Genomic DNA, 27,904 nt, shown 5'->3' on the forward strand with positions numbered 1-27,904 from the left:
CAGGCAGGCAGTGGTAGGGGTACAGGCAGAGCTTCTTAGCTGCCCAAGGAGAGGGAGGTGGGTGCCCAGGCTGGGGAGCTGCCAGAACTTGGGAGGTAGGGGCAGCAGCCCTGCTCCACTGGGGGCAAGCAGAGCCTGGGGACAGCACAACCATCCCAGCACTGGGGATACTCCCCAGCCCAGCTGGCACCCTTGGCTGGATGGGCTTACTGGGACATGCAGCAGTTGGGCTGCCCACAGAGGGGGGGATAAAAAAAGAGATGCAGACAAGCAGTTTCACAGGGAGCATTCCCCTCCTTTAATCCTCTCACCACAACACAGCAGTAAAGCGGCCGCGGGGGTTCATGCCGCACTGGATGCCCTTTCAAGGTGCACCTGCTGCACCGCAGAGCCGGGCATGCCCCTTGTCCCACATTGTGGCCACAGGGACAGGGGTGCCAGACTGCTCCCACTACTTACGCCACTATCCTTCCAGATGAGCCCACCCACCCTCGGGCTGCACATGGGGAGAAGCCCCAGCAGCCGCTGGTCTTTTCCTGCTTAGGCCAAATGTGCTCCCCTGAGCTCCAGGATACAATGCGGGGCCATATACGATGGGGCCATATACCACACAAGGAAGCGGTACCCATCCCTGGCTGGAGCAGCGAGCGGGCGGGATGTCTGCTGCAGTCCCAGGGAGCGGACCTAGGGGCTCTTACCTATGTGGGGAGCAAGCTGGAGCTGGAGCAGAGCACTGGGAGGAAGCATAGCAGCACCAGCAGCAGAGCTGAAGCACTCACCACACACCTGACCTGGCAAGAAACCGATACAGCTGGGGGGTTAGTGGGAGACACAGAGGCTCTGAAATGGTTTATTGCAAAGGGTTTCTGCAGCTAACACGGGGAAGGAGCACGGTCCTTTTTGCCAGGGCCTTCTCTACTCCTCGCCCTCCTCTTCATCCTCGTAGGAGTCCAGGCCCACCTCCTCGTAATCCTTCTCCAGAGCGGCCATGTCTTCCCGCGCCTCGGAGAACTCCCCTTCCTCCATGCCCTCGCCCACGTACCAGTGCACAAAGGCTCGCTTGGCGTACATCAGGTCGAACTTGTGGTCCAGGCGAGCCCAGGCCTCGGCGATGGCCGTGGTGTTGCTCAGCATGCAGACGGCGCGCTGCACCTTGGCCAGGTCCCCCCCCGGCACCACCGTGGGGGGCTGGTAGTTGATGCCCACCTTGAAGCCCGTGGGGCACCAGTCCACAAACTGGATGCTGCGCTTGGTCTTGATGGTGGCGATGGCAGCGTTGACGTCCTTGGGCACCACGTCCCCGCGGTACAGCAGGCAGCAGGCCATGTACTTGCCGTGGCGAGGGTCGCACTTCACCATCTGGTTGGCTGGCTCAAAGCAGGAGTTGGTGATCTCGGCCACTGACAGCTGCTCGTGATAGGCCTTCTCTGCGGAGATGACAGGGGCATAGGTGGCCAGGGGGAAGTGGATGCGAGGGTAGGGCACCAGGTTGGTCTGGAACTCGGTCAGGTCAACGTTCAGGGCCCCGTCAAACCGCAGCGATGCTGTGATGGATGAGACGATCTGGCTGATGAGTCTGTTCAAGTTGGTGTAGGTTGGGCGCTCGATGTCCAGGTTCCTGCGGCAGATGTCGTAGATGGCTTCATTGTCCACCATAAAGGCGCAGTCCGAGTGCTCCAGTGTGGTGTGTGTGGTGAGAATGGAGTTGTAGGGCTCCACCACAGCGGTGGAGACCTGTGGTGCAGGGTAGATGGAGAACTCCAGCTTGGACTTCTTGCCATAGTCAACGGAGAGTCGCTCCATCAACAAGGAGGTGAATCCAGAGCCGGTGCCACCTCCAAAGCTGTGAAACACGAGGAATCCCTGGAGGCCTGTGCACTGGTCAGCCTGCAAAGAGAGACACATGAGATTGCTCTGAGATGGATTTCTTTGTGAACGTCTGACTGTTCAGAAGTCCTTCAGGACCTGGTCCAGCCTAGCCGTGGGCAGCTGCAGATCCCTCCCAGGGCACAGCAGGGCTTGCAGTATGCTCCCACCCCCAAGCGTGATGCTGGAGCCCAGCCCAGCACACGTCCCCCCTCTGCGGTCACCTACCAGCTTCCGGATCCTGTCCAGCACTTGGTCGATGATCTCTTTGCCGATGGTGTAGTGCCCACGGGCGTAGTTGTTGGCAGCATCCTCCTTGCCGGTGATCAGCTGCTCAGGGTGGAAGAGCTGGCGGTAGATTCCAGCCCGAACTTCATCTAGGAGGGAGCAGGGGAGGATTGAGCCTGGTGGAGGCTGTTGGTTTAAAGTGGCCGCCAAGCAGCCAAGTGGGTGTGAGCACCCATCTTTCGCCCCAGCTCCGCCTGCCGGGGGCACGGCCAAGGACCCGAGCGTCAGCAGGGCCACCACGGGCATCAGGTTTCTCTGGCAGAGGGAGGTGGCTGCCACCTCGCTAGGCAGGAGCTCAGCTTCTCCCACCCATCCAGAGCTGCCTGCCCACAGTGTGCAGCGGCACAGCAGGAGCTGCCGTGCCGGTTGGGCTGGTTTCTCTTCATGCACATGTGGTAGCAGAGACTACCGGCACCGCTGCCTCTAGGACACTTCAGGAACAAAAGCTGGTGCTCAGGTTTGTGGCTTCTCCTGAGGAACGAAAGGCCCTGGGGTTGAACCCGGTGCAGGATACTGCCAGCAGATCAGGAGCACCAGCCGCTTGCTACCCACCCAGAGCTGCACCCCAGGCTGTGCAAACTCTGGCACTCACCAATCACAGTGGGCTCCAGGTCCACAAAGATGGCCCGCGGGACATGCTTCCCAGCCCCAGTCTCGCAGAAGAAGGTGGTGAAAGAGTCGTCCCCTCCACCGATGGTTTTGTCGCTGGGCATCTGCCCGTCGGGCTGGATGCCGTGCTCCAGGCAGTACAGCTCCCAGCAGGTGTTGCCCATCTGGACGCCGGCCTGGCCGACGTGGACAGAGATGCACTCGCGCTGGGGAGGGGGAGGCAGGGTCAGTCCCTGGCACAGCTCTGTCCTGCCCATCCCAGGGAGGACTCTGCCTGGTGCCAGTGCCCCACAACCACCTGCATGGGACCTGCCCTAGCCAGCGACCCCAGGGAGCACATTTTCCCTTGGCTGGCCTCCCGCATGCCCCTAAGGGTCCTCACACAGCTGTCATTGCCCTTGGCCATGCACAGGCACCATGCCAGGTCGGGAGCTGGCCCTGGTGTCCCTCGCACTCAGCCGGCATTGGGACCCGCCAGCCCCACGGACTCGGGCCGGGGCTGTCCTCCAGCAGCGCAGGTAGCTGAGCCTGGCCCAACTCCCCTGCCTCAGCCACCCTGCCAGGCTCCCCAGCAGCCGCAGTGCCTTCCCCATGCAGGGCAGCCCAGCGAGGTGCTGGGCTGAGCAGACACATGCTTAACCCATGAGGTGCAGCCAGCATGGGGAACCCCTCTGCCTGCTGCTCCAGAGCCAGGTTAGCACTCAGCCTCCTGGGGCAAGGGGCCTTGGGAATGCGGGGGCAGTGGGAGGCAGCCGGAGGAGGGCTGTCTGTGAAGCCCAGTAGTCTGCGAGGCAGTACAGAGACTCCTCAAGCTATGCAGTCCCAACCCCATGCTGCAAAACTCAGGTGGGCAGAAGCGCCGAGGAGCAGGCTGCGAGCTGGAGGTGTGCCTCCTGTGCTCCCTTCCTGCAGGTGCAGACCTGCTCCGCTACCCCGGCATCCCTCCTCTGCTAGCCCTAGCATCCCCGCATCACTACTCCCGGCACCCCCGCTCCCCCAGGCAGGACACTACAACTCAGCCTGGGGGTCCCGGAGCTCCTCGCTCCTGCGTTCCCCGACTGCGTAGCGCTCTGAGCCGCGATGGGGTCTGTGCCTCGGTCCATCGCTGGGGGAGAACAAGGACTCCTGCCTCCTCCGTGAGGAGGGCCGGGGCAGCCTCAGCCGGCCGGGAGGAAGGCCGGCCCGGGGCAGGGTCCCCGGCAGAGCCCGGTCAGTGCCGCAGCGGGCCGGGCGCTGCGCCTCCTGGCACGGCCCGGTGTGCCCCCCCCCCCCCCCCGAGCCGCTAAATATAGCCCCGGCCCCAGGCGAGTGAGGCGATTGCCCGGTTTGGACTGCGGCCCCGGCCCGCTCCGCCGCTACCAGACCCCCGGGGGACGGGACGGGACCGACCGGAGGGACGGGACCCCCGCGCCCGCCCCGACAGGGCGCCCGCTTGCCGCGGGGGGAGCTTCGCCGAGCGCCCAGCTCCGGCCCCCGGTGCCCGGCTGGTGCCTCCACCCCCGGCAGCTGTCCCCGTCCGTCCGCGGCCACCGTTCCACACCGGAGGGGTCACCCCCCTCCATCCTCAGCGCCCCCTCCGCTGCGGCGGCTGGGGGGACCCAGGCCCCCCAGGACCGGTAGCGGCGGGGAGGGGGGGGGCGGGCAGAAGCGGCGGGGGGGCACGGCTGCCCCCGGACAGGGGCCGGTGGGGCTGTCCAAGGTCACGGCGGGGAAGGAGGGGGCGCATCGCTGCGGCTCCGCCGTGCCCGGTGCTCCAGGGGGGCTGCCGGGCGCCCCCCGCCCCGCCGCCGTGCCCGCTGCCCCACCGCCCGGCCCGCACTCACCATGCTGCGGCTGGGGGTCCCGGCTCTCCCGGCGGCTCGGTGCGGCGGAGCTCGGCTCGGCGCGGAGCTGCGGCTGCTGCAATCCCCGCCGCAGCGCCCTCTTATAGGTGGGAGGGGCTTGGTGCCGCCACGCCCCCTTCATTTGGGTACATTTGCATGCGGGGCGGGAGTACTCACTTCAAGGGGAGCGGGAGCCTGCCTGGGTCCCTCCCGGCTGCGGAGGACCCCCAAGGTGTAGGGACCGGGATCGCTCTGCCTCCTCTGCCGGGAGGGAAGCGGGGGGCATCCAGCCAGGCTGCGGGCAGGTCAGGGCTCCAGCCCTCAGGGGTTACAGGAGGTGCTCAGCCACCAGGACGGGGGCTGGAGCAGGTACAGCAGCCCCTACCCTGCTCTGCCACCAGCTCCCCCACACTGCAGGCTCCCTGGGATTTAGGGACACCCCGAGACCACCTGGGTCTCTAGACCAAGAGAAAGGAGGAGAAACGTGTCAGGCTCTGGAGCCCAGGGTGCCCCCAAACCTCACTTTGCCATCAGTACTTGGGGAACCTCTTTCCCAGCGGGGACAGGCAGGTAGTGCCGCACACCTCCGTGAGACTGCAGATCAGCACGACAAATCTGGGCTGAGGGGCTAGCTCAGTTGCAAAAAAAAAAGGGTCATTGCAGCCCGTTTGCTGTTAATGACTTGTAACTACACTCAGAGAAGCAGCTCCGTTTGAGCCCCGGCTAGCACAGCCTCCCCGGCTGGGGCCAGGGCTGATCCTGCTGCTGAGAATGTGGAGACCACGAGCCTGGCTGCCGGCTGGGTGAAAGGCAGATCCCAGCACCCCAGCCTTGCACGCTACTTGCAGCAGGGAGAGGGCTCTGTCCTTGCTGCCAGGGCATGGGCTCACACAGCTTTCCCTGCCCATGGGGATGGGGGCTCTGCTGCTCAGTAGCATGCCAGGAGACACTGCTGTGTCCCTCTGCAGCAGGGTCCAGATCAGAGGCGCAGGATAACCTTTAGAAAAAAAGTAATAGGGCACAATTCCAACTCCTGCATGCTTCCAGCAGCAGAGTCAGGTCTCTGAAGACACAGGGGGAAGGTGTCTGCAATGGGATTACCTTGGAGGAGCAGGGTCCTTCCTTGCCCCACACACAGACCTCGGTAAGGAGCGGATCAGAGCAGTGCCCAGTGTGAGGGGCAGCAACTCCTGCCCTGGCACAGCAGCAGGCACCACTCAGTCTGAGCCCAGCACTCTGGTCACGGGCATGGGGAACAGTGCCAGCAGCCCTGCACAGTGGGACGAGTGCCTGGCTGCGCTCCAGCAATCCATGCAGCCCAGGGCTGGCTCACACTTTCCCCTCCAGCTGACACGGGTGCATGCCGGGAGGAGGGCAGGGGAGGACAGCCCCTGTGGGTCAGTGTAGCTGGAGCATTAGTGATAAGCAGGGAAAATTAATCTCTGGACCCAGTGTGCTGGATAATGGGTAACAGAAATCTCCAGTCTGCAGCTGGAGCCGGGAGCTGGTGTTTGGACTTCTCACTGCCAGGCAGGGCAGGGAGAGGGCTCAGCACAGGGCCAATGCAGAAGACGAGCTGGGGCAGGCAGAGTGGGGCAATGTGTCCCAGGGTTATGGCAGAGCATTGGCACAGCCAGGCAGGGAGTGGGCAGAGGTGCTCCCAGACAGAGGACCCTATGCCTGAGCTAGGTGCTTCTCCCATCACATCATCAGCACTCCTCAGGTCGCTTTGATGGACATGTTTGGGCACTTTCCCAGAGCACGCCATGTGTCCTGGCCATAACCCCCAGGTACAGGGCTCTTACCTATGCGGGGAGCAAGCTGGAGCTGGAGCAGAGCACTGGGAGGAAGCATAGCAGCACCAGCAGCAGAGCTGAAGCACTCACCACACACCTGACCTGGCAAGAAACCGATACAGCTGGGGGGTTAGTGGGAGACACAGAGGCTCTGAAATGGTTTATTGCAAAGGGTTTCTGCAGCTAACACGGGGAAGGAGCACGGTCCTTTTTGCCAGGGCCTTCTCTACTCCTCGCCCTCCTCTTCATCCTCGTAGGAGTCCAGGCCCACCTCCTCGTAATCCTTCTCCAGAGCGGCCATGTCTTCCCGCGCCTCGGAGAACTCCCCTTCCTCCATGCCCTCGCCCACGTACCAGTGCACAAAGGCTCGCTTGGCGTACATCAGGTCGAACTTGTGGTCCAGGCGAGCCCAGGCCTCGGCGATGGCCGTGGTGTTGCTCAGCATGCAGACGGCGCGCTGCACCTTGGCCAGGTCCCCCCCCGGCACCACCGTGGGGGGCTGGTAGTTGATGCCCACCTTGAAGCCCGTGGGGCACCAGTCCACAAACTGGATGCTGCGCTTGGTCTTGATGGTGGCGATGGCAGCGTTGACGTCCTTGGGCACCACGTCCCCGCGGTACAGCAGGCAGCAGGCCATGTACTTGCCGTGGCGAGGGTCGCACTTCACCATCTGGTTGGCTGGCTCAAAGCAGGAGTTGGTGATCTCGGCCACTGACAGCTGCTCGTGATAGGCTCTCTCAGCCGAAACCACTGGAGCATAGGTGGCCAGGGGGAAGTGGATGCGAGGGTAGGGCACCAGGTTGGTCTGGAACTCGGTCAGGTCAACGTTCAGGGCCCCGTCAAACCGCAGCGATGCTGTGATGGATGAGACAACCTGGCTGATGAGTCTGTTCAAGTTGGTGTAGGTTGGGCGCTCGATGTCCAGGTTCCTGCGGCAGATGTCGTAGATGGCTTCATTGTCCACCATAAAGGCGCAGTCTGAATGCTCCAATGTGCTGTGTGTGGTGAGAATGGAATTGTAGGGCTCTACCACAGCGGTGGAGACCTGTGGTGCAGGGTAGATGGAGAACTCCAGCTTGGACTTCTTGCCATAGTCAACGGAGAGTCGCTCCATCAACAAGGAGGTGAATCCAGAGCCAGTGCCCCCTCCGAAACTACGAAATACGAGGAATCCCTGGAGGCCTGTGCACTGGTCAGCCTGCAAAGAGAGCCAAGTAAGATTCCTCCAAGCACTGACTTTGCTGGAGGGAAGTTTCAAACTTTTGCTTGGGCAGCCACAGATCCTTCCCAGGGCACAGCAGCACTCCCCCAATGCTCCCACCCCCAGCGTGATGCTGGAGCCCAGCCCAGGGGGACACATCCCCCCTCTGCGGTCACCTACCAGCTTCCGGATCCTGTCCAGCACTTGGTCGATGATCTCTTTGCCGATGGTGTAGTGCCCACGGGCGTAGTTGTTGGCAGCATCCTCCTTGCCGGTGATCATCTGTTCAGGGTGGAAGAGCTGGCGGTAGACTCCTCCCCGAACCTCATCTAGGAGAGGTTGGCACAATGTCAGAGATTTTCTAACTCGCCCAGGAGTAACGCGGCAGGAGTCACCCTAGGGACTGTCCCGCAGTGGGTTGTTCCCAGAGAGAGTGACCATCGTCACTGCCCAACTGAGGTACACTCACCAATCACGGTGGGCTCCAGGTCCACGAAGATGGCCCGCGGGACATGCTTCCCAGCCCCAGTCTCGCAGAAGAAGGTGGTGAAAGAGTCGTCCCCTCCACCGATGGTTTTGTCGCTGGGCATCTGCCCGTCGGGCTGGATGCCGTGCTCCAGGCAGTACAGCTCCCAGCAGGTGTTGCCCATCTGGACGCCGGCCTGGCCGACGTGGACAGAGATGCACTCGCGCTGGGGAGGGGGAGGCAGGGTCAGATCCCAGGTGGGACCACCAATGCAATTGCTGCAGGTGGTGCACAACCCAGGCAGGACAGCCCAGGCCCTTGTCGGCTTGTTTGAGCCACACTGCGCTATAGCCTGGGTGCCTTGTGTCCATCCCAGTCTGCCGCCCTCTCCCAAATCTGGTGCTCTGCCTCCCATCACTGGACTGCCCACCTCAGGGGTCCAGGGAAGATGGAGACCCATCTGCTGGAGCCCAGGACACCAGGCCAGCATGTTCCCCGGACTGCCTCACCCACAGCCCTGGGAAGCACCCAGGGAGCATCTTCTCCATTGCCCAAACACCCACTTGGCTTAAGGGCTGGGGCCCTGCAGCAGCTGGCATGGCCCCTATTGCTACTGGCATGACAAAGCATCACCCGGGCGCTGGGAGCTGACGGCACTGAGGATGGGTGCCCAGCAAGGCGGGGGATTTGCAGCAGTGAACAGTTGCCGTGCTCTGAGGCTCAGCTTCCCTAAATTAGCTCTGGAGGAGGAGGAAGCATTAGCTGCACTTAACTGAACCAAAGGGCTGAGGTGGGAGGGTCCTCTAGCTCAGGACTTCGAGGGCAGCCTCGGGTCCCTCGGGGGAGGCCAGGCTGAGGTGGGCTCTGCAGTCTTGCTCCCTCCAGGTGAGGCACCCCAGAGCCTGCAGCCCTTTCACCAAGAACCAAAATATTCAGTGCCTCAGCCCTGCTGTTGCCAAGGACTTGGATACGTCATCAGGCACGACTGAGGCAGAGGAGCATCCAAACCAAACCGGATTTCCAGAGCCATGGGTGCCCCACAGTGATTCAGCTGGCAGGAAGCCGGTGGAGCCAGCCATTTTGCGCTCAGGAGCACGGCAACAACGGCCGTCCGAGGAAGTTGCACAGGTTACAGCAAGTCCTGGCTTTCTGCGTCTAGGGTGCTTTCGGTGCTGCATTTCAGAGGCAGCAGTGATAGTGAGGGATGACAGAAAAATAAGCCCTTGATACCCATGGTGAGAGGCAGAATTTCATCTCCCCACCTTTCCCAAAGCTGAGGTGCAAGGGGCAGCAAAGTGACGCCCTACTTATCCCTCCCAGCAGGTCCATAAAGGTTTTGTAACACAAGGAGCCAACAGTAAATCCTGAGGAAGCTCCAGGACCCTCAGCAGAAGTGCACAGCAAGCACTTGACACAGCTGCAAGCACCTCTGGATGACCACAAGAAAGAAGAGACGAGAAAGGACTCCTCCCTGGCCAAGGACCTTGCAAATCAGAGCGGAGGGCAGAGGGTTATGCTGGCCACCGCACTTCATCCCGCCAACATGCAGCAGCCAGGACTGACTTTGTGGGACCCAGCCCTGACAGCAGGCTGGGCAAAGCCCAGCAGCACCAGGGACGCAGCGCTGCTGGTCACCAGCTGGCAGACTGCCTTCTTCACGGCAAGGTCTGGCTCAGGAAGGGCAGGGAGCACAGACCCGCGGGGCAGCAGGGAGCGTGCCTGGGCACCCTGGGGCTGGGGTACTCTCCAGAGCAGCCAGAGAGCTCAGGGGCCAGAGCTCGCAGCAGGACCACGGCAGCAGGGCAGCCCGGAGGCTCACCCACAGTGATGCCCACCCATGGGTCAGACCCTGGCACCCGAGGTGCAGGGCGGTGGGTGAAGCCACAGCTTGCTCCCGGGGCTCAGCTGTGGGTCTGCAGCATGGGGGGCTGGCAGACTGGGCTCCCCCCAGCCGGAGGTGTTACCAGGGGAGATGGGCAGGAACCGTGGCTATTAAAAGGGAGGAGAGGCAAGAGGGTCAGCTCAAACGCCAGTCTCCGCACACGGCCGGGTTTGGCTAGTGGCCTCCTGGCCTCCGACATGTCAGACGGGTGCAAGGGGGATGCTCAAAGGAGGGAGGCTGCTGAGTGCCGGGGAGGCAGCAGCTCAGAAAGGGCTGAAGCCAGGCAGAGGCAGGGCAAGCACAGAGGGTACTCTCATCGCCCGCACCTCTGGGCTCCCAGGGGAGCCCCCCCCGTGAAGCTATGGGGGTCGCAGCCTGCTCCGGGGAGGGCCCCGCCGGGGTTCCCCCCACTCCTGGGGACACCCTCGGGACCGGAGGGAGGGGGCAGCCCGGGGCCGGCACTCACCATGATGCCGCCGCTGCCGCACGACCTGCCTCTCCCCGGGCTGCAGCAGCTCCGCACGGCCGGGGCGGCCGCGCCGCCGCGGCCTTATACCGGGGGCGGCACCGGCGCTCTGGGGCGGGCGGCACCGGCGCTCTGGGGCGGGCCGCCCCGCCCGAGACGGTTCCGTGCGTTTGCATAAATTTGCGGGCGTTGAGCGTATTTGCATACTTTTGCATAGATGCGGCTCTGCTGTCCGGCAGCCGGCTGGGTGCATTGGTGGAGTCACCGAGGAGCAGCACCCCCCGGACGCCCCGCTCCCTGCCTCGCAGGGGCCACGGGAGACCCGGGAGTTCCCTCGGGGGACGGGCATGGGGGCATAAGGGTTGGTCTTACTACGCTTGCCGGTCTCGGCAGAGGGGCTTCCGCTGAGGGGCAGAGATGGCACCTTCTTGGTGGGTGTCCTGCTGGTGCGAGGCACCATCCGGGCATTAACCGGGAGAGACTTTGGGAGCTGAGGAAGGAAAAGCAGCAAAGAACCTGGCTCAGGTCTTCCCTCCTGGTGGGTGTAGGCGCTGATGTGATCCCTGGGTGAGCACAGAGCTGGGTCTCTGCCAGCCGCTCAAGGTCCTTGAGCAACACCCGGGAGAAACACTTCAGAGACAAGCACAAGCTTTCCCAGCCTCTGTGGAGATCGGTGAGGAAAAAGCAGGAAAACTCCATTCTGTCCTTTGCCGCAAGCCCCTTAAGGACGGTTGTGCCCCAGCACTGTGTCTGAAAGCCCTGCCTGCCGATGGGCTCCTCCTTCTCCAGCCTGACTCTACTTTACCTCCTGGTTTTGATCTGATTTCACAAAGCTTTATGAAATGACTGGGGATGAGGAGAGCTTGGAGCACCTCGAAGGGGGTCTCTTTGCAGTGACTTCACTGATGTCTGGCTTTGCTACAATGAATAATGTGTCCATCCTTTCCTCCCCCCTCCAAAATGCTCGCAGCATCCACTGCAGTGCAGAACCAGCCCTGCCTCTGCCTGAGCCCTCTGACTTAATGAGTTTTTGCTGAAAGGCGCTGTCATCTCTCAGCTCACTCTGAAAGTTGGAAGCTGGACCTAAATTATCCACCCACAATAGCCTTTCTTTGTGCCTGAGTCACCTGGAAAGTGTCACCTTCACTGATGAACATGTGTAAAGTGACTGAAAGCAGCAGTACTGCTGTGAAGACTGTGCTGGTGTCTAAGCAACACATTTTTGAGACCTGCAGAAATGGCTGAGCCGAACAGTCAGAGTGGATTTAATCAAGCTGGTGGGAATTTTTTTTTTGCACAGAGATGCCTCAGGTTGTGAGTGCTGCTGAACCTGGACAGGATGCTGTGGTGACTCTGGAAAATAACTCTGGAAATCCCTAAACTCCTCCCCGTGGTATAAACGTCCTTTGAGTGACCTCAGAGATCACTAGATAACACGGACCATGCTGATGCAGACAGTCCATGAGAGTGAGAGAGTAATTTGTAGCACTGAGGCATCAAAATTTGAGCCTCAGAAGTTAAACTGTGTGAAAAGGAGCAATGGGATCATCTTTCCCCATGAAAATCTTTGCCAAGGGGCTCGCTGAAATGTGTGCTGGACGCCAAGGTGTCACTTTTGACTGGGTATCTCCTAGCACCCTCTTTACTTCCACAGTGCAAATTAATTCTGGGGTGTTTAAAGCATGAATGCTTTGCAGCAGTGGTTGGAAGCACAAGCATTGGAGCTGGGCAGTGAGCAGCATTTCAGGTGGCCACACAAGGTGTGTGGGGTTCGTCCAGTTTGGGAAGATTTGTATGACAATCTGGTGGCACCTCGGGGTGTAAAATGATGTGATACTTCTCCAGGAGATGCCTGGATCTGTTTATATACCATTCTGGTAGAGAGCTGAGGGTGAAATGTCCCTCATTCATCATTGCTGCAAATGCATGTTCGCAGTGAAAATAACCACTCAAGATGCTGTTATGTTGAACAAGCAGGGCAGCAATGACTGACAAGAGAGCCATTAGTCATTCGGAGCTACGCATCTCCATGTACCTCTGATCTGAAAAGCCCAAACAGATGTCTAAGCTTTTTTGAAATGCTTAAGAACAGCTGGCTAAATCCAGGGAGCACCAATCGGCTGCGTCTTGTCAGTGCCTGACTGCTCAGCAGCCTGGCAGATGCTGGTAGCAGCAGCCTGCAAGCACACAGCGGAGGCTGAGCTCACCCTGGCTGGAACAAGATTCGTCCCGAGGCGACCCCTCTCTCACAGAGATGTTACCCACATGCCTAAGAAGACCCTGCAAATGTTTTCAGACCACATCCGAAATCACAAGGTTACAAGAATTGCTCAGGAAACATTTTCGTCATTGCTCAGAACAAAGTTAGACCCTGCACCAGCGCCCAGACAGGTACAAAAAGCAAGGCAGATTTTAGGCTAGTGAGTCAGAATTCAACCATCTCTCGACAGAAGAATGGGAAAAAACAGATTGAAGATACTCCAGGGGCAGAGCCCTGCATGCTGCAGAGGAAACCCCTGCTTGCTGCTGCCCACGGGGCCCAGGAGATCAGCCAGCTCTCGGACAGGTACCTGCTGGTACAGGAACCACTGCTTGCAGTTACTCAAACAAAGCCTCTCAAACAGCTCTCTTCCAGAAGCATGTTAAAGTCTGCCACACCTAAAAGCACCCAGAGCTGAAACTGGGGAGATGACCCGTTCAGAGCCCAGCCTGGTACATCCCATCCACACCCCAGTTCCCCAAACTATTGCTCCCACTTTTCAGACCTCAGCTCCACCCAGGCTGTTCCAGGCAGAGCAAGCAGTGTCACACAGCAGTTTGGGGTCATGGCTGTCTTGGGAAGGTAGAAGAGACCACAGCTGTGCTATGGGTTTGGGGAGGAAGCCCAGTGCGCTCCACTTTAAGACTAGCTTGGGGGGGGGGGGGGGGCACAAGGCAAGCACCAGCTGACGAGGGGTGCTTCAGGAACATGGGCTCCTGTCCGCATCTTTAACCTCAGCCAGGAGCTTCCCAAAGGGGTTGCATCTGTGCCTGCTCTGCTTACCCCTCACTCCATCCTTGCGCAGTTGCTCTGCCCATAATCCTCTTAGCAGTGTGGTTCAGCAGGGAGGTGGAGGAGCCGGGCTGTGTCTCCAGCCCATCAGTGCCCTGTGCAGTTTGCTCTCCAGCAGTGGCTGCACTGGATGATATGGCAGGACCCTGAGCCCAGGAGCAACCAGGCAGGAAGGAGCTCTTTCAGTTCAACAGTTCCCAGAGCCCCATATGGCCAAGCACTGCCTACTGCTTGGCCGAGGATACCGGCAGCAAACCCAGCTGCTGGGTTCGTAAGCCCAGAGAGCCAGCGATGCTCTGCTGCAGGGTGAGTCGTGATGACAACCTTCTCAAAGCAGAAAGGCACCTCTGCGTTAACACAGGGCAGACAACGTTGGCTGGTGAAACTAATGTGTCTGTTGAAAGCACAGGGCTTGACTGCATCTTGCAGATGTTGTGAGTTCAAGGAAGTCCCTTGTGATGCTAACTGCTCTAGTAGTATCCCAGCGAGCCATTGTGCAGGGTCCCTAAAGCACCCTAAAGCTTGCTCCTGGTGATGGGCCCGGCATCGTATGTCTGATTGCTGCTGCAGTTCTAGCATGACAACATTTGGGACATACTTTGCCACCCTGAAATGTTCTAGCACAGCGTGGAGATGGGCAGAAAATGCTCCCTTTGCCATTCCTTGAGAGATTCATGCCTTGTTAAGGTCAGAAAGGGCCCTCCGAGCACCTCATCTTTTGTCTGGAGTAGATAGAGAGATCTGAGATGAGAAACGAGGGTGACTGGAAGGGTAGACACCATGGGCTGCAGTGGAAGGCTGAAAGAATGGGGACTACCTAGAAGACCAAGCAGATACTCAATAAAGGCCTTAGAATATGTTTAAGGCAGATGCACATAGGAAGGGGATTAACTCTTCTGCATGTTCAGGGCAAGAAGATGCAAGTTTAAGGCTTGCTAGCAGTAAGGGTAGTGAAGCATGATTGTCTCAGGATCAAGGGATCTTCATCAGTGGACATCTTCAATAACCCACATGTGGCGTTTACTCCTGAAGACCTACAGTAGTGATCTGACAGAAGTCCTCTCTGCTGGAGCTGAGCAACAACAGCGTAATTGCTGGTTCAGATAAAATGAAGTCAATTGTGCAACGCCTGCTGCATTGCCCGGAGCGTGTGCCGCGTTACAGGAACAATAAAGCTAATTCCAGATCTCACTACGGTCCTAAGCCCTGAATCACTGGGCAGTGGCAAGAGTAGGGAGGCACTCCCAGGGACGCAGGCAGCCCCACACGCATGCTGAGCCCTAACATGCAGGGCTAAGAGGGACCGGCGGACGAGTTGGGACTAGCTCTTTTCCAGGCACAGCAGCGCTGGGTGAGCAGCCTCCCTGGCTCAGAGTCAGCCTCCCTGGCTGCCAGTGTCATCCGCCTTTCTTCACGTCCTGGGAAAGGCAGCTACACACCCACGGGAGCAAAATAAAACTCCAGCTGTCTAATTGCAGTGACTTCATGTCAGGGCTCTGAGCATGCCTGGTGTGAACAAGCTGCTTCCAGGCCCGTGATGGAGGAGCTGAGCCTGGTGAGGTGTCCTCATGCTCTCAAGGGATGCCAGTGTGTAGCGCTGGTGGGCTGTGTGGAAGGACCAGTGCTGCTTTTCCTCTTCTCCAGTAGCTCTTGGAGCTGGCAGTGGCAGAGGCAGTGTAGGAATAGCTGGAAGCAGAAGTGCAATGAATTCTGCACAGCTGGGTGTTGGTAGGAGCTCCTGGAGGGGCACGGGTTACCCCATCAGGCTGGAGGGACTGCATGCCCCAAGCAGGACCATAGGCACAGTGATGAGTCAGTCTCCATCCCTGGCCTTTTACGCCCTCCTGTCTTACAAGTTCTCAGGAAATGCAACAAAGCTGTGGTCAGCTCTGTTGCAATGCTGCGGAGCGTGCTTGTGTGAGCTGGCAGCGATGGGGCAAGAGGCAGCGACCGCTTCCCCCGCTCCCAGGAGTGCACGCCTCGTCTGTGGGACTGTGGCGGAGCCCCCAGCCCCTGGGCAGCAGAGGGGACACGGCAGATTCACGCTGGGTGGCTCTGCAGATGCACCCACTCCTTTGAGGTAGATAAACGACTGCCAGGCAGGAAAGTCCAACATCCCCTGGGAAAGCAAACAATTCCTGGTGCAGGAGCATCTCGCCGATGGCTCTTCTCTGCTCCCGTCTGTGGGGAGCAGTTGAGCCTCCGATGGCTGGACAGATGTGTGCGAGGTGGGGGTTTTGCAGGTGGAAGTGGGTTGTACGTAATGCAAACAGCTTGCTGGCCCACGGACACGCTGAGAGCAGAGCTGGGCCTGGACAAACTAGGCCGGAGTCTCGGGGATTGCTGTAGAGTCATTAAAAGCGGAAAGGAGGTGCTGGCAGCTGGCCAAGCACTGGTGGATGTCAGAGGGAAATGGCTAATGAGATAAAAGATGCATTTAATAACCCAGCTGGGCAATGGCTCCCAGGGTGCTCCAGCCTGGAGCTGTTTGTGTGTGGAGAGAGTGTGGTATGTGAAACCAGGGCTGGGCTCCCCGCTCCTCCCAGAGCCCCAGGCTCCGTGAGCTGGTGGCTTTGGATCACTGGGCTGAGACCTTGCGTTCGACAGCCATCCTGAGGATGCCTGGCTCGAACACATCCCTGAGAGCTCCAAGGCAGAGTTAACTCAGATGATGAGGGGCTGTGCATGTAAAACAGCAGCTATTCTGCAGGATTTCCCTGTTGTAAAGGCTCAGGAGCCCCGGTTTGCTGAGCTCCCATGCCTAATGTGGCCCTCCTCATTAGGACGAGCCATCCCCAGGTGCCCTGTGCACACCAGGGCGGCTGTGCCCTTCCCTGGGACCGTATGGCTCTCACTCTGCCATTTAATGGCCCTGCACTGGACACAGCCAGGAGGGCTTTACCACCTCCCAGGCAGAGGGATGCAGAGTCTGGCAAGAGCTGGGTACCGAGGGCTTCTGCACATTTTGGGGGACTCTCAGCATCCTTACCAGGTATCAATTAACCATGGAAAACCCACCTCACCAAACAAGCCTGGTTTCGATTCTTGAGATGACAGGTCTGCTCAGGGCAAAGGCAGAGATGTAACCGGCTTGTAGTACCGAGGGGGTCCCGGGTAAGGAGCAGCAGTGTCGGTGCGGTGCCTGGCAAGGCAGGCTGGGGTACCCAAGTGCTGGATGGTGATGGTGAATCATCAGCAAAGGGCTGCTGGGCTGCTGCGGGGATCCCTGCCAGGCACCGCTGGCTTCGGCGCTTTAATCGATGGTCTTGAAATGAATCCCAAATTACCACTGATAAAGTTTGAGGGTGACAAGTGGATTTGCAGAGTAATAGGTGACAAGGTTGCCGCTTCCTCCAAATTCCCAAATGAATTACTTTGCATTTCACTGTATTAAAGCAAATTTTGCTGCATTAAAGCAAATTTTGCTGCAACGGGGCCTTTTAATCAGACAATTCTAAACCATCCCTACTAGTTAATTGTCCCCCTCAATAGCTACTGTGACTAATCACTAACTAATGTAACTAATCACTAACACTACTAGCTTAGCATTATCCCCAATTTTTCTAGTAAACACTTCTTATCACTGTGGACCTTGCACCCATGCCTGGGGATCCCTACTACAAAGACCCCCAGCAGTATTGCTCCTGCTGACAAGCACACGTTTGCTATTGATGCATTTGGTGTGTCCTTAGCAATACAGGAATATAAGCAGGCTGACTTGGCATGCTGAGGTAAATATTCTGGGACAACACAAAAAGTAGATCTGGAAAGACCTGCGGCAGCAGCTATATGCCTCCTTCTGTTGATGTGGAAAACAGATTATTCCATCCCTCTCTGCAGCAGTATCATGATTTATGCGAATGCTGTTATCATTATCTCCTGCCAGCTTCCAAGTAAGGATGTCATGCCAGCGGTGTTGATCTGAATCAACCAGACGTAATGTAATTCAGCACATGTAATCGTGCTGAAAAGTGATGACAAGTTTGCATAGCAATACCTGCCTTCCCTGAGACAAGTCTGATCGGTATTACATGTATTTTAAGGTCTTTAGTTCTTTGCTGATGGAATCAAAATTAATTCTTCTGTTATTTTTTTCTGGTATTATCAGTAATCTAGAGTTTTCTGGGTCAACCAGTTTATTCTCTTAACAATTGGAGTGATTTCTGTCCTTCAGTGCTTTGGCTCTGTTAAAAATTACCATTAGTGGCTCAGTAAGACCCTCAGGACCATTAATATTCCCAGTGTAGGCCTGATGAATTGAAAATATCAGTTTTAGCAGGTGATGCTTTACATGCTGGTTTGTTACAGATGGCCATCCAAATTACAGCCTTCTCCATTGCATCCACAGCATTGCACTGGTATTTAGGCACCAATGGCTACGGAAAACAGCAGAAGGTTGCTTACTGGCATTCTTTTGTGTTTTTTCTTGTTTTCTTCTAATGCAAATGCAGTCGCCCCCTCTCCTTTTTCATTTCACCCTGCTTGGCTCGTTTTTTGCCTTTGAGCCATGCCTAGCATGAAGGCAACAGGCCAAGGTTGGGCACGTAGCTGGAGGGCATGGTGAGGACCAGGTAGATGGTGACCCCAGTCCTACCAGGCACTGCAGGAAATCTTGGCCAAGCCAGCTGGATACAAGGGTCTTGGTGCTTGGGAGCCCGTGGGCATGGGTGTGTTGGCGTGCATGAGTGAAATCAGGTTTTGCTTTGCAACAAAATCCCTTCCTGTCCTGTGTCAGCTGCAGCTTTTGCTCCCCTCCGTGGCTGAAGGGCCCCCCAACATTTGGAGGGGGGTTGCGCAGTATCAGTCTTTTCATCGCCCCCAATCTCCCTTCCCTTGGGGTCAGATCCCCATGGGTGGGTGTGGGTGCCCTGCTCCCGAACATCACAGGATTATCCAGGCTCTGCAGCCCACCCTGTTCCCAGCCACGTGCCAGGGACGGGGTGAAGCCCCTTGCTGCTGTGAAAATCAGCTGCTGCCTGGGCCCGTGTGTGTGCTTGTTGTGCATAACCTGTTTAGTCACGGGCTTCTGCCACCTCCGCCAGCCTCTGACTCTGTTGATTTAAAATCTGCAAGCACCTTGCTTTTGCCTGGGTTTTGGCTGGGGCAGCAGCCCCGGCCTCAGCACAGGCGAGCACACCCGTGGGGCGGTGCCTGGGATGCACAGCCTGTGTCTGTGAATCCAGCCCAAAGTCATTGCCCTGCTTGAACGAAAGTCACCCCAACTTTGCTGTTTCTCACTTCTCTGTCCTGCTACACTGACTAAAAGCAGCCACATGACTTTGCCTCTCTGGATACTCCCCAGCTCCTAGAAGGTGCAATTCTAGACAAGCCAGCTGGGATGAGAACAGAGCAGCTTGGGCAGGAGGCTGAGAGCACGGCCATCGAGACAAGCACGAAGAGCATCAAAAACACGAGGGTGTGGAGAAATTGGGCACGGCTGTTCAGATGAGACAGCAGGAGTGGGGGTAAACGAATGAATACAGACCTTTAAAATGGATGCCCCTCTCAAGTGATGTCCCCTGGTGCAGCCCTTCCAGAGGTGAACAAACACACTGCTCCCACTGATCCCTTTTCTGGGGGCTGCACTGACCCTGTGGCCATGCCCGGAGATGGGGAGCATGGCCATGGCCGCTGCCATTGTCTCTCTTGGGAGAGGGCAGGCAGATGAAGGTGGCACAGAAATGGCACCCGGGAGCCTGCCTCACTCTGCTCAACCACTTCTCATCTTGTCCCACTGGCTTCAGCTCCTGCTCCCTCCCTGCTGCATCTCCACACAGCTGCCCCAGAGCTGGGACCTTCCCCTGGGGAGCAGGGAGAAGAGGAGGGGAGACGGCTGGGTACAACGGGGGGAGAAGTGAGCATGCGACTCACCGAGCACATCACTCCACAGTTCAAAAATCACCAAGAATATGATTTTGCAGTATGTAATTGCTGGTTTTGAGGAGGCTGTGACAGGGTTTGTGTTCTCTGGAGGAAATCAAAAGATGAAACGTTGAGCAGCACTGAAAAAAATATCTCTCTTAATATGTGGTTTGCATAATAATATAGCACGAGTTTATGATGCAATTCAGTTGCCTTCCTAAGAGATTGGGTAACCAGGATAAAAAAAATTGGTCCTTTGGGGTCCTGCTTCACTCACCCAAAAGCTCTTTTCTCAGAAAGCCTCGAGAGTATTTCATGAGCATTTTTGTGACCCTGGAAAGCTAAAAACAGGTCATAACACAGCGATCCCCAAAATGTAAAGAAATAAGGGTCTTCTTGAGACACACTCAGGATGCCTGTGCTGGTTTTGAAGCTGGTGTGAGCCAGGCTGGCAGGTAGGTGCAACAGGACTTCAGGCAGACCTAGGAGGAAAGGGCAGGGAAAAGAGGGCAGGGTGCCGTGGCTGAAGGCACGTGCCATGCGAGGCACCAGCGAGGTGATGGGCTACCTCTCTTCAGCTGCTGCAAGGTGACTGGCTTTCCTGGTTTGAGTAGGGGAGTGATTGTGGCAGCTCTGGGGCAAGGTGTGGTTGGCACCACGTCCTCTCTGCTACCAGCGCTGTGGTGGGCTACTGCCCAACTCCGCACAGCCTCCCATAAGGACATGAGGGAGGTGTAAGTCCTTCTCACTGCATATCCTTATCTCATGGATGAGTGACACACATGCCATAAAGGCAGCAGCGATATGTTGCCCTGGCTCCAGAGTCGCGACCAGCATGTGGGTTCCTCTTTCCTAGCACAGAGGCCTCCCTGTCGAGTGGGCTGAGACCTGGCAGCTCTGGAGCCTCCTTGTTCCCACATCTGCTGCAAAAGCCAGGGAAAGGAAAGCAAGGTGCCGAGACAGGGCTAGGTCCTGGTGGCATCTCCTCGGCTTCCCAGCCAGCAGGATGGGGTCCCTGCGAAGCAGCCTGTGGCTCCATCTAGTGCCCGTGCCAGCCCGGCCCGGGCCAGCCCTGCACCCATTGCTGGGCAGATGGGCCGAATCAGAGCCCCTGGCAGCCGGCGAAGGCACCCTGGCCAGAGAAAGCCACCCCAGGGAGCCCGCTCCCTGCTCCTCGGCAGGCAGGTATAGGAGGGCAGCACTGCAATGGCATCCAGGAAAAAATCCCCAACAGTAGGGAATACTCCAAGCAGTCGCTCAAGGAAATCATCAAGTGCTGTCTGACAGCAGCGGATGGGTGTCCCGTCCCTTGGAGAGGAGATGCTCCTTGGCAGAGGAAACGTCCTTGGCATTTCACCCGTCCCGGTGCTCACCCAGGCCCACTGCTCATGGCTGGGGAAGGCTCTTCTGGGGGATGGCTGTCCTGAAACTGGTCCCTGAGGAGCGCTGGGAATGGCCTGTTTCAACACTCAGGTCTCCCCAGCCTGCCAGGTAAAGTGGCACTGGGAAAGTTTGCCAGGCTTCCCAGCTAGGGATTTACCGGAGGTAAGGAAGATATCCCAGCTGCAGCGCAGGGGTGGCGGGGGTCCAAAAGGCTCTGGCCCTGCAGAGAGACCAGGCTCTCTCCTTCTCCCATCCAGACAGCAAGGGGGAACAGTATGATCTCTGTGGCCAGGACAGGTTCATGGGTGTCAGTGAGTGGCCTTAAGACTGCCCACGACCCTGAGGATGGGTGAGAACAGCCCCCCCGCAGCGGCTGCCCGGGCAGGGGCCGTGCAGAGGGAAAGTCCACATCAAAGCTCTCGGTGCGTGGCCGTCCCCTGCGCCCCGGTGCTCCGGGTGCCTGGGCACCCTGGTGCTCGGGGTGGCTCGTTGTCGCCGGCCCCTCTCTGCCTGAGCAGGGCTGGGGAGGGCGCAGGGCTGGTGATGCTTTGCCGGGGCCATAGTGCTGCCAGGCGGCTCCGGCTCCTGGCAGGGACCCGTGCCGCCAGCCTGGCAGGCTGCACCCCTTCATGTCGTCGCCCCCCCGCCCCGCGGCGGGACGGCCCGGGCAAAGCGCTGAGTCACCCCGGCTGTCCCCTCCCGCTGGCCTTTCCTGCAGGAACCAGTCGGGCAGCTGACTCGGCAGGAGGCCAGCGGCAAGCGGAGCCCGGGGGCTGCCCCGCGGCGGTGGCCGTGCCCCGGTGTGCTCGCAGCACTGGCTGCACCACCGGGGCCAGCGAGCGAGGTCAGTGCTCCCCCCCCTCTCCGCCCCCCTCGCCGGTGCTGCCCCGGGCACACACGCAGCCCCTGGAGGCGGGAGGGCGGGCGCGGAGCTGGGGGGCCCAGAGCGCAGCCAGAGGCAGGCAGACCCTGCCGGGCGCTCCCGCCGCCGCCTGGTTTTCCCGCACCGCCCTCGAGGGTCCCACGCTTCCCCCCGCCCCACGGCGGGGGGGGGGGGGGCGGCTCGCCCAGGGGATGCCCGGCCGGCGCACGGCGGGGCTGGGCTGGGGGGTGGCGGGGCGCAGGAGCCCCCGGCCGGGTCCCTCCCGGGCTGCGGGGACGGGGATGGGGAAAGGGGGGCCGGGCAGCGGCGAAGCCCCGCTCCGCGCTCAAGCACGCCTCCCTATGACCTCACCCGCCTGAAAGGCGAGCGCGTGACGTCACGAAGCGGCGGCGCCACGGTTGGCTGCAGCCGCCGCTCGTCGGCCAGCGGAGCCCGCCTCCAGGCCCCGCGGCGGCCCGGGAGGGGGGGGGACGCGCGACGCCGGCCGCGGGCGGCCCGGGGCGGGCGGGGAGGGCTCGGCTGCGGCACTCAGGTGGGCACCGGACCGGGGGGACGTGGGGGGGGGGGCGTGCGGGGGGAGCGGGGCGCGAGGGGGCAGCGGGGGCAGCGGGGGAGCGGCGGACGGCGGGGGGGGCGGGGAGCGGAGCCGGTCCGGTGCATTCCCTTCCCGTGCTGCCGCCCCCGCCCCTCCCGCTGGCTTAGATCCGCTGGCCGCAGCCCAGGGCTGCCCGCCGGTGGTGGCGAGGGCGGCGGGGAGGGGGGGGCGGAACGGAAACTTCCAGTAGCAGTGCCGGGCCGGGCAGCCCCGGGAGCGCCGTGTTTACAGCCGGGCCGGGGGGGGGCGGTCCCCGGCGGCACCGCCCCGCCGCGCTCCCAGTGCCGTACTGGTGCCGGTGCCAGCGTCGCCCTCCCCGTCAGCTGATGCGCCCGGGCAGCGCGGGCGGGGGGCGAGTATGGGGCGGGGGGGTCGGTACCCCGGGCTCGCGGGGGGCTGGAGCGGCGGCATCCCGCTCCCGTCCCCGATCCGGAGCGGGCCGGCCGGTTGAAGTGCCCCGGGATGCCCGGGGATGGGGAGGGTCCCCGCTGAGCCCTTAATCCGCTCCAGCCGCTAAGCACCTTAGCGGGCTGCTCCTACTGCCTCTCCCCCCACCCGTCCCCGCCCCAGGACAGAGCCCCCCGGGGGGGGACGGGAGGGGAGCTGGGGCAGCTGGAGGAGAGCAGGGCAGACCAGGGGTGCCGGCAGCGAGGATCTCTGTCCCCTTGCTTGGGCAAGTTGGGGTGATGCAGGTGGGACGGCGGTGCGGCAGGAGTAATGGGTCCCCGGCTGGGGCTGTGCCTGCATCCAGGTGGCCGAGGTGCAGGCAGGGTGCTGGGGAGCTGTGTGTGGGGTTGCTACTGAGCTGCTCTCGGGGGGACCTGCGGGGTGGCTGGGGTGTCTGGGGAGGGCAGGGCAGCCCGCCCTTGGTCCCTCACACCCGGCGCTGCCAGGCTGTGCCTGCGGACCCCCTGATGTTGCCTTTCCCTCCCGCAGTGACCCCGTGGGACAGCCACACGTCATGGTGGACTACTACGAAGCGCTGGGGGTGAGCCGCAATGCCACCGCCGACGACATCAAGAAAGCGTAAGTGTGTGGCTGGCGTGATCCTGCCCACCGGGTAGAGCAGCCCCAGCCACCCTTGCCCCCCGCCCCCCCCCACTCCTGGGCGCCAGCGAGGCGGGGGCTCCCTGCGGGGCCAGTGGGGACAGGGCCCAGCTCCAGAGGTGACAATCCAGCCTTTGTTTCCTTTGTGCGGAGGCCAGAGCGGGGCTGGGCTTCACTGCCGCACAAAGGCATCTCTTGGTGGGGTTTGGTCCCTTTGTCCCCGCTCTCAGCCCAGAACTGGGGCTGGAGGCAGGAGGTGGGTCCCGCCGGTGTTTGGAGGCGTCCCCTCTCTCTGCCAGAGGGTGTGGGGATGGCAGAGAGCTGGGGCGTGGGGGCTCTGCTGGCGTCAGGGTCAAGGGGCTGGAGCTCGAGGGGAGAGGAGCAGCGTGTCCCCCGGCACCGGACCGGGCCCCCGTTGGCAGGTCATGTGCTGCACCCCAGGTGCTGCAGGGGAGCCCTGGGGGTGGACGGAGCCTCCTGCAGCTCCTGCCTGGCACCCTGCCGAGGTCTTGCTGCTCTCCCTGGGGAAAGGCATCACCGGGGGGAATAGGGGCAGACTGGTGGCTTGCCTGGGTGGGGGGCAGAGGTCTCTGCTGGGGGGGATTCCTAAGAGTGGGTGAGAGAAGCTGGGCAGCCTGGGTTAACCCCAGCTAGCTGCAGGCAGGAGGAAAGGGCTGCTTGTGCTCACCTGGCCCCAGGAGCCCCCCAGCAACCTCTGGTCCTTGCATGCCCACAGTGGAGCCCGGGAAGGCTCCGGAGCAAACCTGTGAGCATAGTCTGGAGCCGCTGCCACAGGCAGCTGAGGTGGGGACAGGCTGCACCGCTGGGGTCATGCTGCAAATATTTGCTCAGGAGGCAGAACCAGTCCAGGAAGCTCCCGTTTGATGCCTGAGGCTGTAGGGCGTTGGGTGAAGAGGGCTCGGGGTGCCCCTGCCCACAGAGTTGGAGGCGTGTGCTCAGAGCGGGGTCCCTGGCACAGGAGCCCCCACTGCCCGAAGGCTGCTGCGTGCCCATCACTGCCCATCTGTGCAGGTACAGGAAGGCCGCGCTGAAATGGCACCCGGATAAAAACCCAGACAACAAGGAGTATGCTGAGCAAAGGTTCAAGGAGATCGCCGAGGCGTACGAAGTGCTGTCGGACAGTAAGAGGCCATGGTGCAGTCTCGTGTGGGTCCCCTGCTCTTGGGGCTGCTGGGGTGTCCTGCTGCTGGGCTCACCCAGGTGTCATCTCTGGACATCCCTGGGAGGCAGCGGGTCCCTCCAGCTTTAGCCTGGCTTGTGGGGCTTAGTTACCTCCTCACACATCCCCCAAACAGCTCTTGGGAAAGATGCTGGGGTGCTGGCCTCCAGGATGAGGTCTCCCCAGTGGGGCTGAGGCTTGCGCACTGTCGCCTGATGCCCCGACTTGGGTTTGGGAGCAGTGCTGGTGCAATAGGGGCTTATGCCACCCCCCTCCTCTTGCTCCCTGCTGTTCTGCACCTTCCTTGGCTGGGGGAAGCATCAGTCCTCCTGCCCATGCCTGGCAGGCGGTTTCCCCGCAGCCCCCTTTCTTCTCCTTCCAGAGCAGAAGCGTGACGTCTATGACCGTTACGGCAAGGACGGACTCATGGGGGCAGGTGAGTTGGGTGAGCAGGGCCAGGGGGGGTTAGTGCAGGTCTGGATACAGCCCTGTCTGAAGACCTGGTGTGGGTCTGTGCCCCCCTGGGGCTCCCTGCCCTTCAGGGTGTTCCCACCCAGGGCTCCACTTAACTCCGAGTTTCTTCCCTCTGGCAGGACCAGGGGGCTCCAGGGCCGATGCCGGGGCCCCCGAATTCACCTTCACCTTCCGCAGTGCTCACGACGTCTTCCGGGAGTTCTTCGGCGGGCGAGATCCCTTCGCTGACTTCTTTGGTGTGTGTGGGGGGGGGGGGGGGCGGCGACTGCCTCTGGGGCACCTCTCTGGCCCCAGGGCAGCCGCTGGGCTTGGGAACAGGGTGTACGGCTGGCCCCAGCGAGGGGTCCCCACAGCAGTGCCCTGCTCCTGGCTCGCCAAGCCACGGGACCAATGCTGATGGGGAAGGCCCTGCCTTCCAGATGAGATGCTGCCCTTCTCTGAGCTGCGAGGACCTGGTCCCCGGCACCACGGGGGAAGCCACTTCTTTTCCTCCTTCCCAGGATCCTCAGGTAGGAGACGCTGCCAGCCCCTGCCCGTCAGGGGCATCCCGGGACACCGTGTCCCCCTGCGCAGGGTCTGTCCCCTGCCTTCCTCTTGCCCCCACCCTGGCACCGACCTTGTCACTCCTTTCTCCAGATTTCTTCGCCTCGTCATTCAGCTCCGGCGCCGACGCAGGGCTGGGCTTCCGCTCCGTCTCCACCTCTACCACCTTCGTTAATGGCAGGCGCATCACCACCAAGCGGTGAGGGCAGTGCCGGCCCACCTCGCCTCTGCGGACCCCCTCATCGGCGGGCCTTGGACCATGCAGCTTGCCTCTGCGATGCTCTGGCTGCCTGGCCCTTGACCGTCCATCCATCCGTCTGTCTGTCTGTCTGTCTGCAGGATTATCGAGAACGGGCGGGAGCGGGTGGAAGTGGAGGAGGACGGGGAGCTGAAGTCAATCCACATCGATGGTGAGAAGTAGCACCGCAGACCGCCTTGGTGGGGTCTGGCAGTGCCACCTCCCGGCGCCCTTTCCCTTTGGGGACCCTTCTCCTCCTTTGGGGTGGCAGGGGGGTGCTGCATCCAGGCTTGGTTTTGGTCTGAGCCCTGGTCGGCCCTGGTTTGGGGCTCTGCCCTGAAGGATTGGTGGGGTGGGCAGGAGTTGCTGGGGCCCGGTGCGAGCTCTGGGGAGTTGGAGCGGACACAACCCCCATCGCCTGCCCCTGTCCCCACAGGCGTCCCTGATGACATGGCGCTGGGGCTGGAGCTGAGCCGGCGGGAACAGCAAGCCTTCCCCAGCCCACGGCCCCCCTCGCCCCCACCGCCCGCCCCGCACCGGCCCCCGAGCTCCTCGCCCGTCTGCCTCTACACGGACAGCGAGGACGAGGACGAGGACTTGCAGCTGGCCATGGCCTACAGCCTCTCCGAGATGGAGGCTGCGGGGCACCACCGAGCAGGTGGGCATGGCCCCGGCGCCCTGCCGGTGCCAGGGGGCAGCCCCGGCACCCCGTCCTCTGCCCGCAGAGCCCATGGTCCCCGGGGGGGCCCAGAGCGGGAACCGCCGGGGGCCGGCAGCCCCGCCAGAGCGGGGCACGAACCTGTCCCCAAAGCGAAGCAGTGGCACTGCCCCCTGCTCTGAGCGTGGGGCTGGGGTTGTGCCCCCCCCACCGAGGGAGAGGGAGAGGAAAGGAGGGGTGGGGTCTCGCTGCCTGGGGCTCTGCTCCTGCCTCCCCCAGCAAGGGAGGGGGTCTTTCCTGCCCTGCCTCCTTGCTGCTGCTCAGGTGGGTGGGCGGCTGGTGGCACCCCGGGGTGGGGGGTTGCCAAAGTTGGGGGTTGTGGCTGGAAGAGGGGCCCTTGGTGGGGTCCCGGGAAGAGGGGCAGTTCCCTGCCCTGGCTGCTGGAAGCGTGGGGTGCCCGCGGGCAGGCATGCCCCAGCTCTGCCTGCTCCTGTCTCCCTGCCTGCCCTGCAGATGGGCAGGGGCTCCAGCTGGTGCCTCCCTGGCTGCTGCCTGCCCCTGCCCAGGCTGGGGAGTACTGGGTCGGGCTCTCCCTCCTCTCAAGGACGTGTGTGCACGTGGGCTCTGCTTGGTGCCTTGTGTCTGTCTCTCCCCTCTGGATGCTGTCGCTCCTGCCTGTAGCCCTTCCTCCTCCTCTGTCCTCCCCATTGCAGACCCTGCCTGGTCACCCCCTTCCCTATGCCTTGCACACCCTACAGGGCACTGTCACCTCCCTCCCCCCCGGCCTTGGCCTGGGGGTACTGTCCCTCCCTGCTTCCCGCAGCAGCAGTGACCCTCAGTGATGCTCAGAGGCGTTCCCACCCTCACCATTGCCAGTGGTCCTGCCTTGGCTCTCCTCCTCCTCCTGCGACCTTCCTCCCTCCCTCCCTGCCCCTCCCCAGCCCTGGGCCGAGGAGGGTTTCACGGGTGCTGTTGTGTCCCCCCCTCCGCTTGTCTCCCCAGGTGTGTTCTGAGGCTGCTGCGCCCGGGGACCGCGCACGCCCGCTCGCCCACGGAGGCTCTCCCAGCCAGGACTCCGCTTTGTCCCTGCACGGCCACCCCCTGCCACCCCCTTCCCCCAGCACCCTCTGGCTCCGTGGGATGTGGCGGGGGGGGGGGTGTGGGGGGGGGGCACGACAGGGCTTATAGCCGAGCAATACCCGGGGTTGGGGGGGAGATGCCCCGGGCACCACAAGGTGGTGGGGAGGGTGGTGATGGGTGGCTGGAGGGGAGGGGGCTGGAGGGGGGTTGCTGTAGATTAGGCTTCTAGGGGAGTGCTGGTGGGAAGCAGCGAGGGGCAGCATGGCTGGGCTCAGCCAGCGGGGCTGGGCTCTGCCCCCCTCCTCGCTGTAGCCCCCCCTCCCTGACCCCCTTCTGCTGACAGCCGTCAATAAACCTGTTTGCAGTAGCTGCTGCCTGCAGGGTGTCTCTGGGCTGGGCACTGCAGGACCTTTCCACCTCCCCGCCATCCTTGCCTGCATGCAGGGGGGACCCAGGCCCAACTGCACTTGTCTGGTGGTTGGAAGGTGCAGGCTGTTCTGCAGGGATGGGGG

General features: G+C 61.1%; 3 protein-coding genes across 5 annotated transcripts; 1 reads left to right on the forward strand and 2 right to left on the reverse strand.

Annotated features, from left to right (window-relative positions):
* Positions 1–274: 274 nt before the first annotated feature.
* LOC138685072 (tubulin alpha-5 chain) lies at positions 275–4,718 on the reverse strand. Its single transcript, XM_069781178.1, has 4 exons — positions 4,587–4,718; positions 2,747–2,969; positions 2,095–2,243; positions 275–1,887 (listed from the first exon to the last, which is right to left on the reverse strand). Exons 1-4 carry the CDS (start codon positions 4,587–4,589, stop codon positions 916–918), a joined length of 1,347 nt encoding a protein of 448 aa, XP_069637279.1. The 5' UTR covers positions 4,590–4,718; the 3' UTR covers positions 275–915.
* A 1,794-nt stretch (positions 4,719–6,512) lies between these two features.
* LOC104319504 (tubulin alpha-5 chain) lies at positions 6,513–10,517 on the reverse strand. Its single transcript, XM_069781179.1, has 4 exons — positions 10,398–10,517; positions 8,053–8,275; positions 7,764–7,912; positions 6,513–7,580 (listed from the first exon to the last, which is right to left on the reverse strand). Exons 1-4 carry the CDS (start codon positions 10,398–10,400, stop codon positions 6,609–6,611), a joined length of 1,347 nt encoding a protein of 448 aa, XP_069637280.1. The 5' UTR covers positions 10,401–10,517; the 3' UTR covers positions 6,513–6,608.
* A 10,878-nt stretch (positions 10,518–21,395) lies between these two features.
* Positions 21,396–27,759, forward strand: DNAJB2 (DnaJ heat shock protein family (Hsp40) member B2). 3 transcript variants are annotated; one of them, XM_069781184.1, is made up of 10 exons: positions 21,980–22,109; positions 23,109–23,198; positions 24,252–24,361; positions 24,782–24,835; positions 24,993–25,109; positions 25,293–25,382; positions 25,510–25,615; positions 25,756–25,826; positions 26,091–26,312; positions 27,315–27,759. In XM_069781184.1, the coding sequence occupies exons 2-10, from the start codon at positions 23,134–23,136 to the stop codon at positions 27,323–27,325; spliced, it is 846 nt and encodes a 281-aa protein (XP_069637285.1). In that variant the 5' UTR covers positions 21,980–22,109; positions 23,109–23,133; the 3' UTR covers positions 27,326–27,759. The 3 variants fall into 3 exon arrangements, with proteins under 3 accessions (XP_069637284.1, XP_069637283.1, XP_069637285.1); XM_069781183.1 differs by lacking the exons at positions 21,980–22,109; positions 27,315–27,759 and adding an exon at positions 21,396–21,538 and having other exon boundaries at positions 26,091–27,308; XM_069781182.1 differs by lacking the exon at positions 27,315–27,759 and having other exon boundaries at positions 21,977–22,109; positions 26,091–27,308.
* The last annotated feature ends 145 nt before the right edge of the window (positions 27,760–27,904 follow it).

The sequence above is a fragment of the Haliaeetus albicilla genome, chromosome 4 (genome assembly GCF_947461875.1).
Source record: "Haliaeetus albicilla chromosome 4, bHalAlb1.1, whole genome shotgun sequence".
Lineage (NCBI taxonomy): Eukaryota > Metazoa > Chordata > Aves > Accipitriformes > Accipitridae > Haliaeetus > Haliaeetus albicilla.

Excerpts from the sequence above, each read along its gene's own strand:
- LOC138685072 (XM_069781178.1), bottom strand. Across the intron at positions 2,244-2,746 it reads CCTGGAGCCCACTGTGATTG|ATGAAGTTCGGGCTGGAATC; the intron begins GTGAGTGCCAGA and ends GCTCCCTCCTAG. Across the intron at positions 1,888-2,094 it reads TGGACAGGATCCGGAAGCTG|GCTGACCAGTGCACAGGCCT; the intron begins GTAGGTGACCGC and ends CTCTCTTTGCAG.
- LOC104319504 (XM_069781179.1), bottom strand. Across the intron at positions 7,913-8,052 it reads CCTGGAGCCCACCGTGATTG|ATGAGGTTCGGGGAGGAGTC; the intron begins GTGAGTGTACCT and ends AACCTCTCCTAG. Across the intron at positions 7,581-7,763 it reads TGGACAGGATCCGGAAGCTG|GCTGACCAGTGCACAGGCCT; the intron begins GTAGGTGACCGC and ends CTCTCTTTGCAG.
- DNAJB2 (XM_069781183.1), top strand. The coding sequence starts at position 23,134 with ATGGTGGACTACTACGAAGCGCTGGGGGTGAGCCGCAATGCCACCGCC. Across the intron at positions 23,199-24,251 it reads GCCGACGACATCAAGAAAGC|GTACAGGAAGGCCGCGCTGA; the intron begins GTAAGTGTGTGG and ends CCATCTGTGCAG. Across the intron at positions 25,110-25,292 it reads TCCCTTCGCTGACTTCTTTG|ATGAGATGCTGCCCTTCTCT; the intron begins GTGTGTGTGGGG and ends CCTGCCTTCCAG.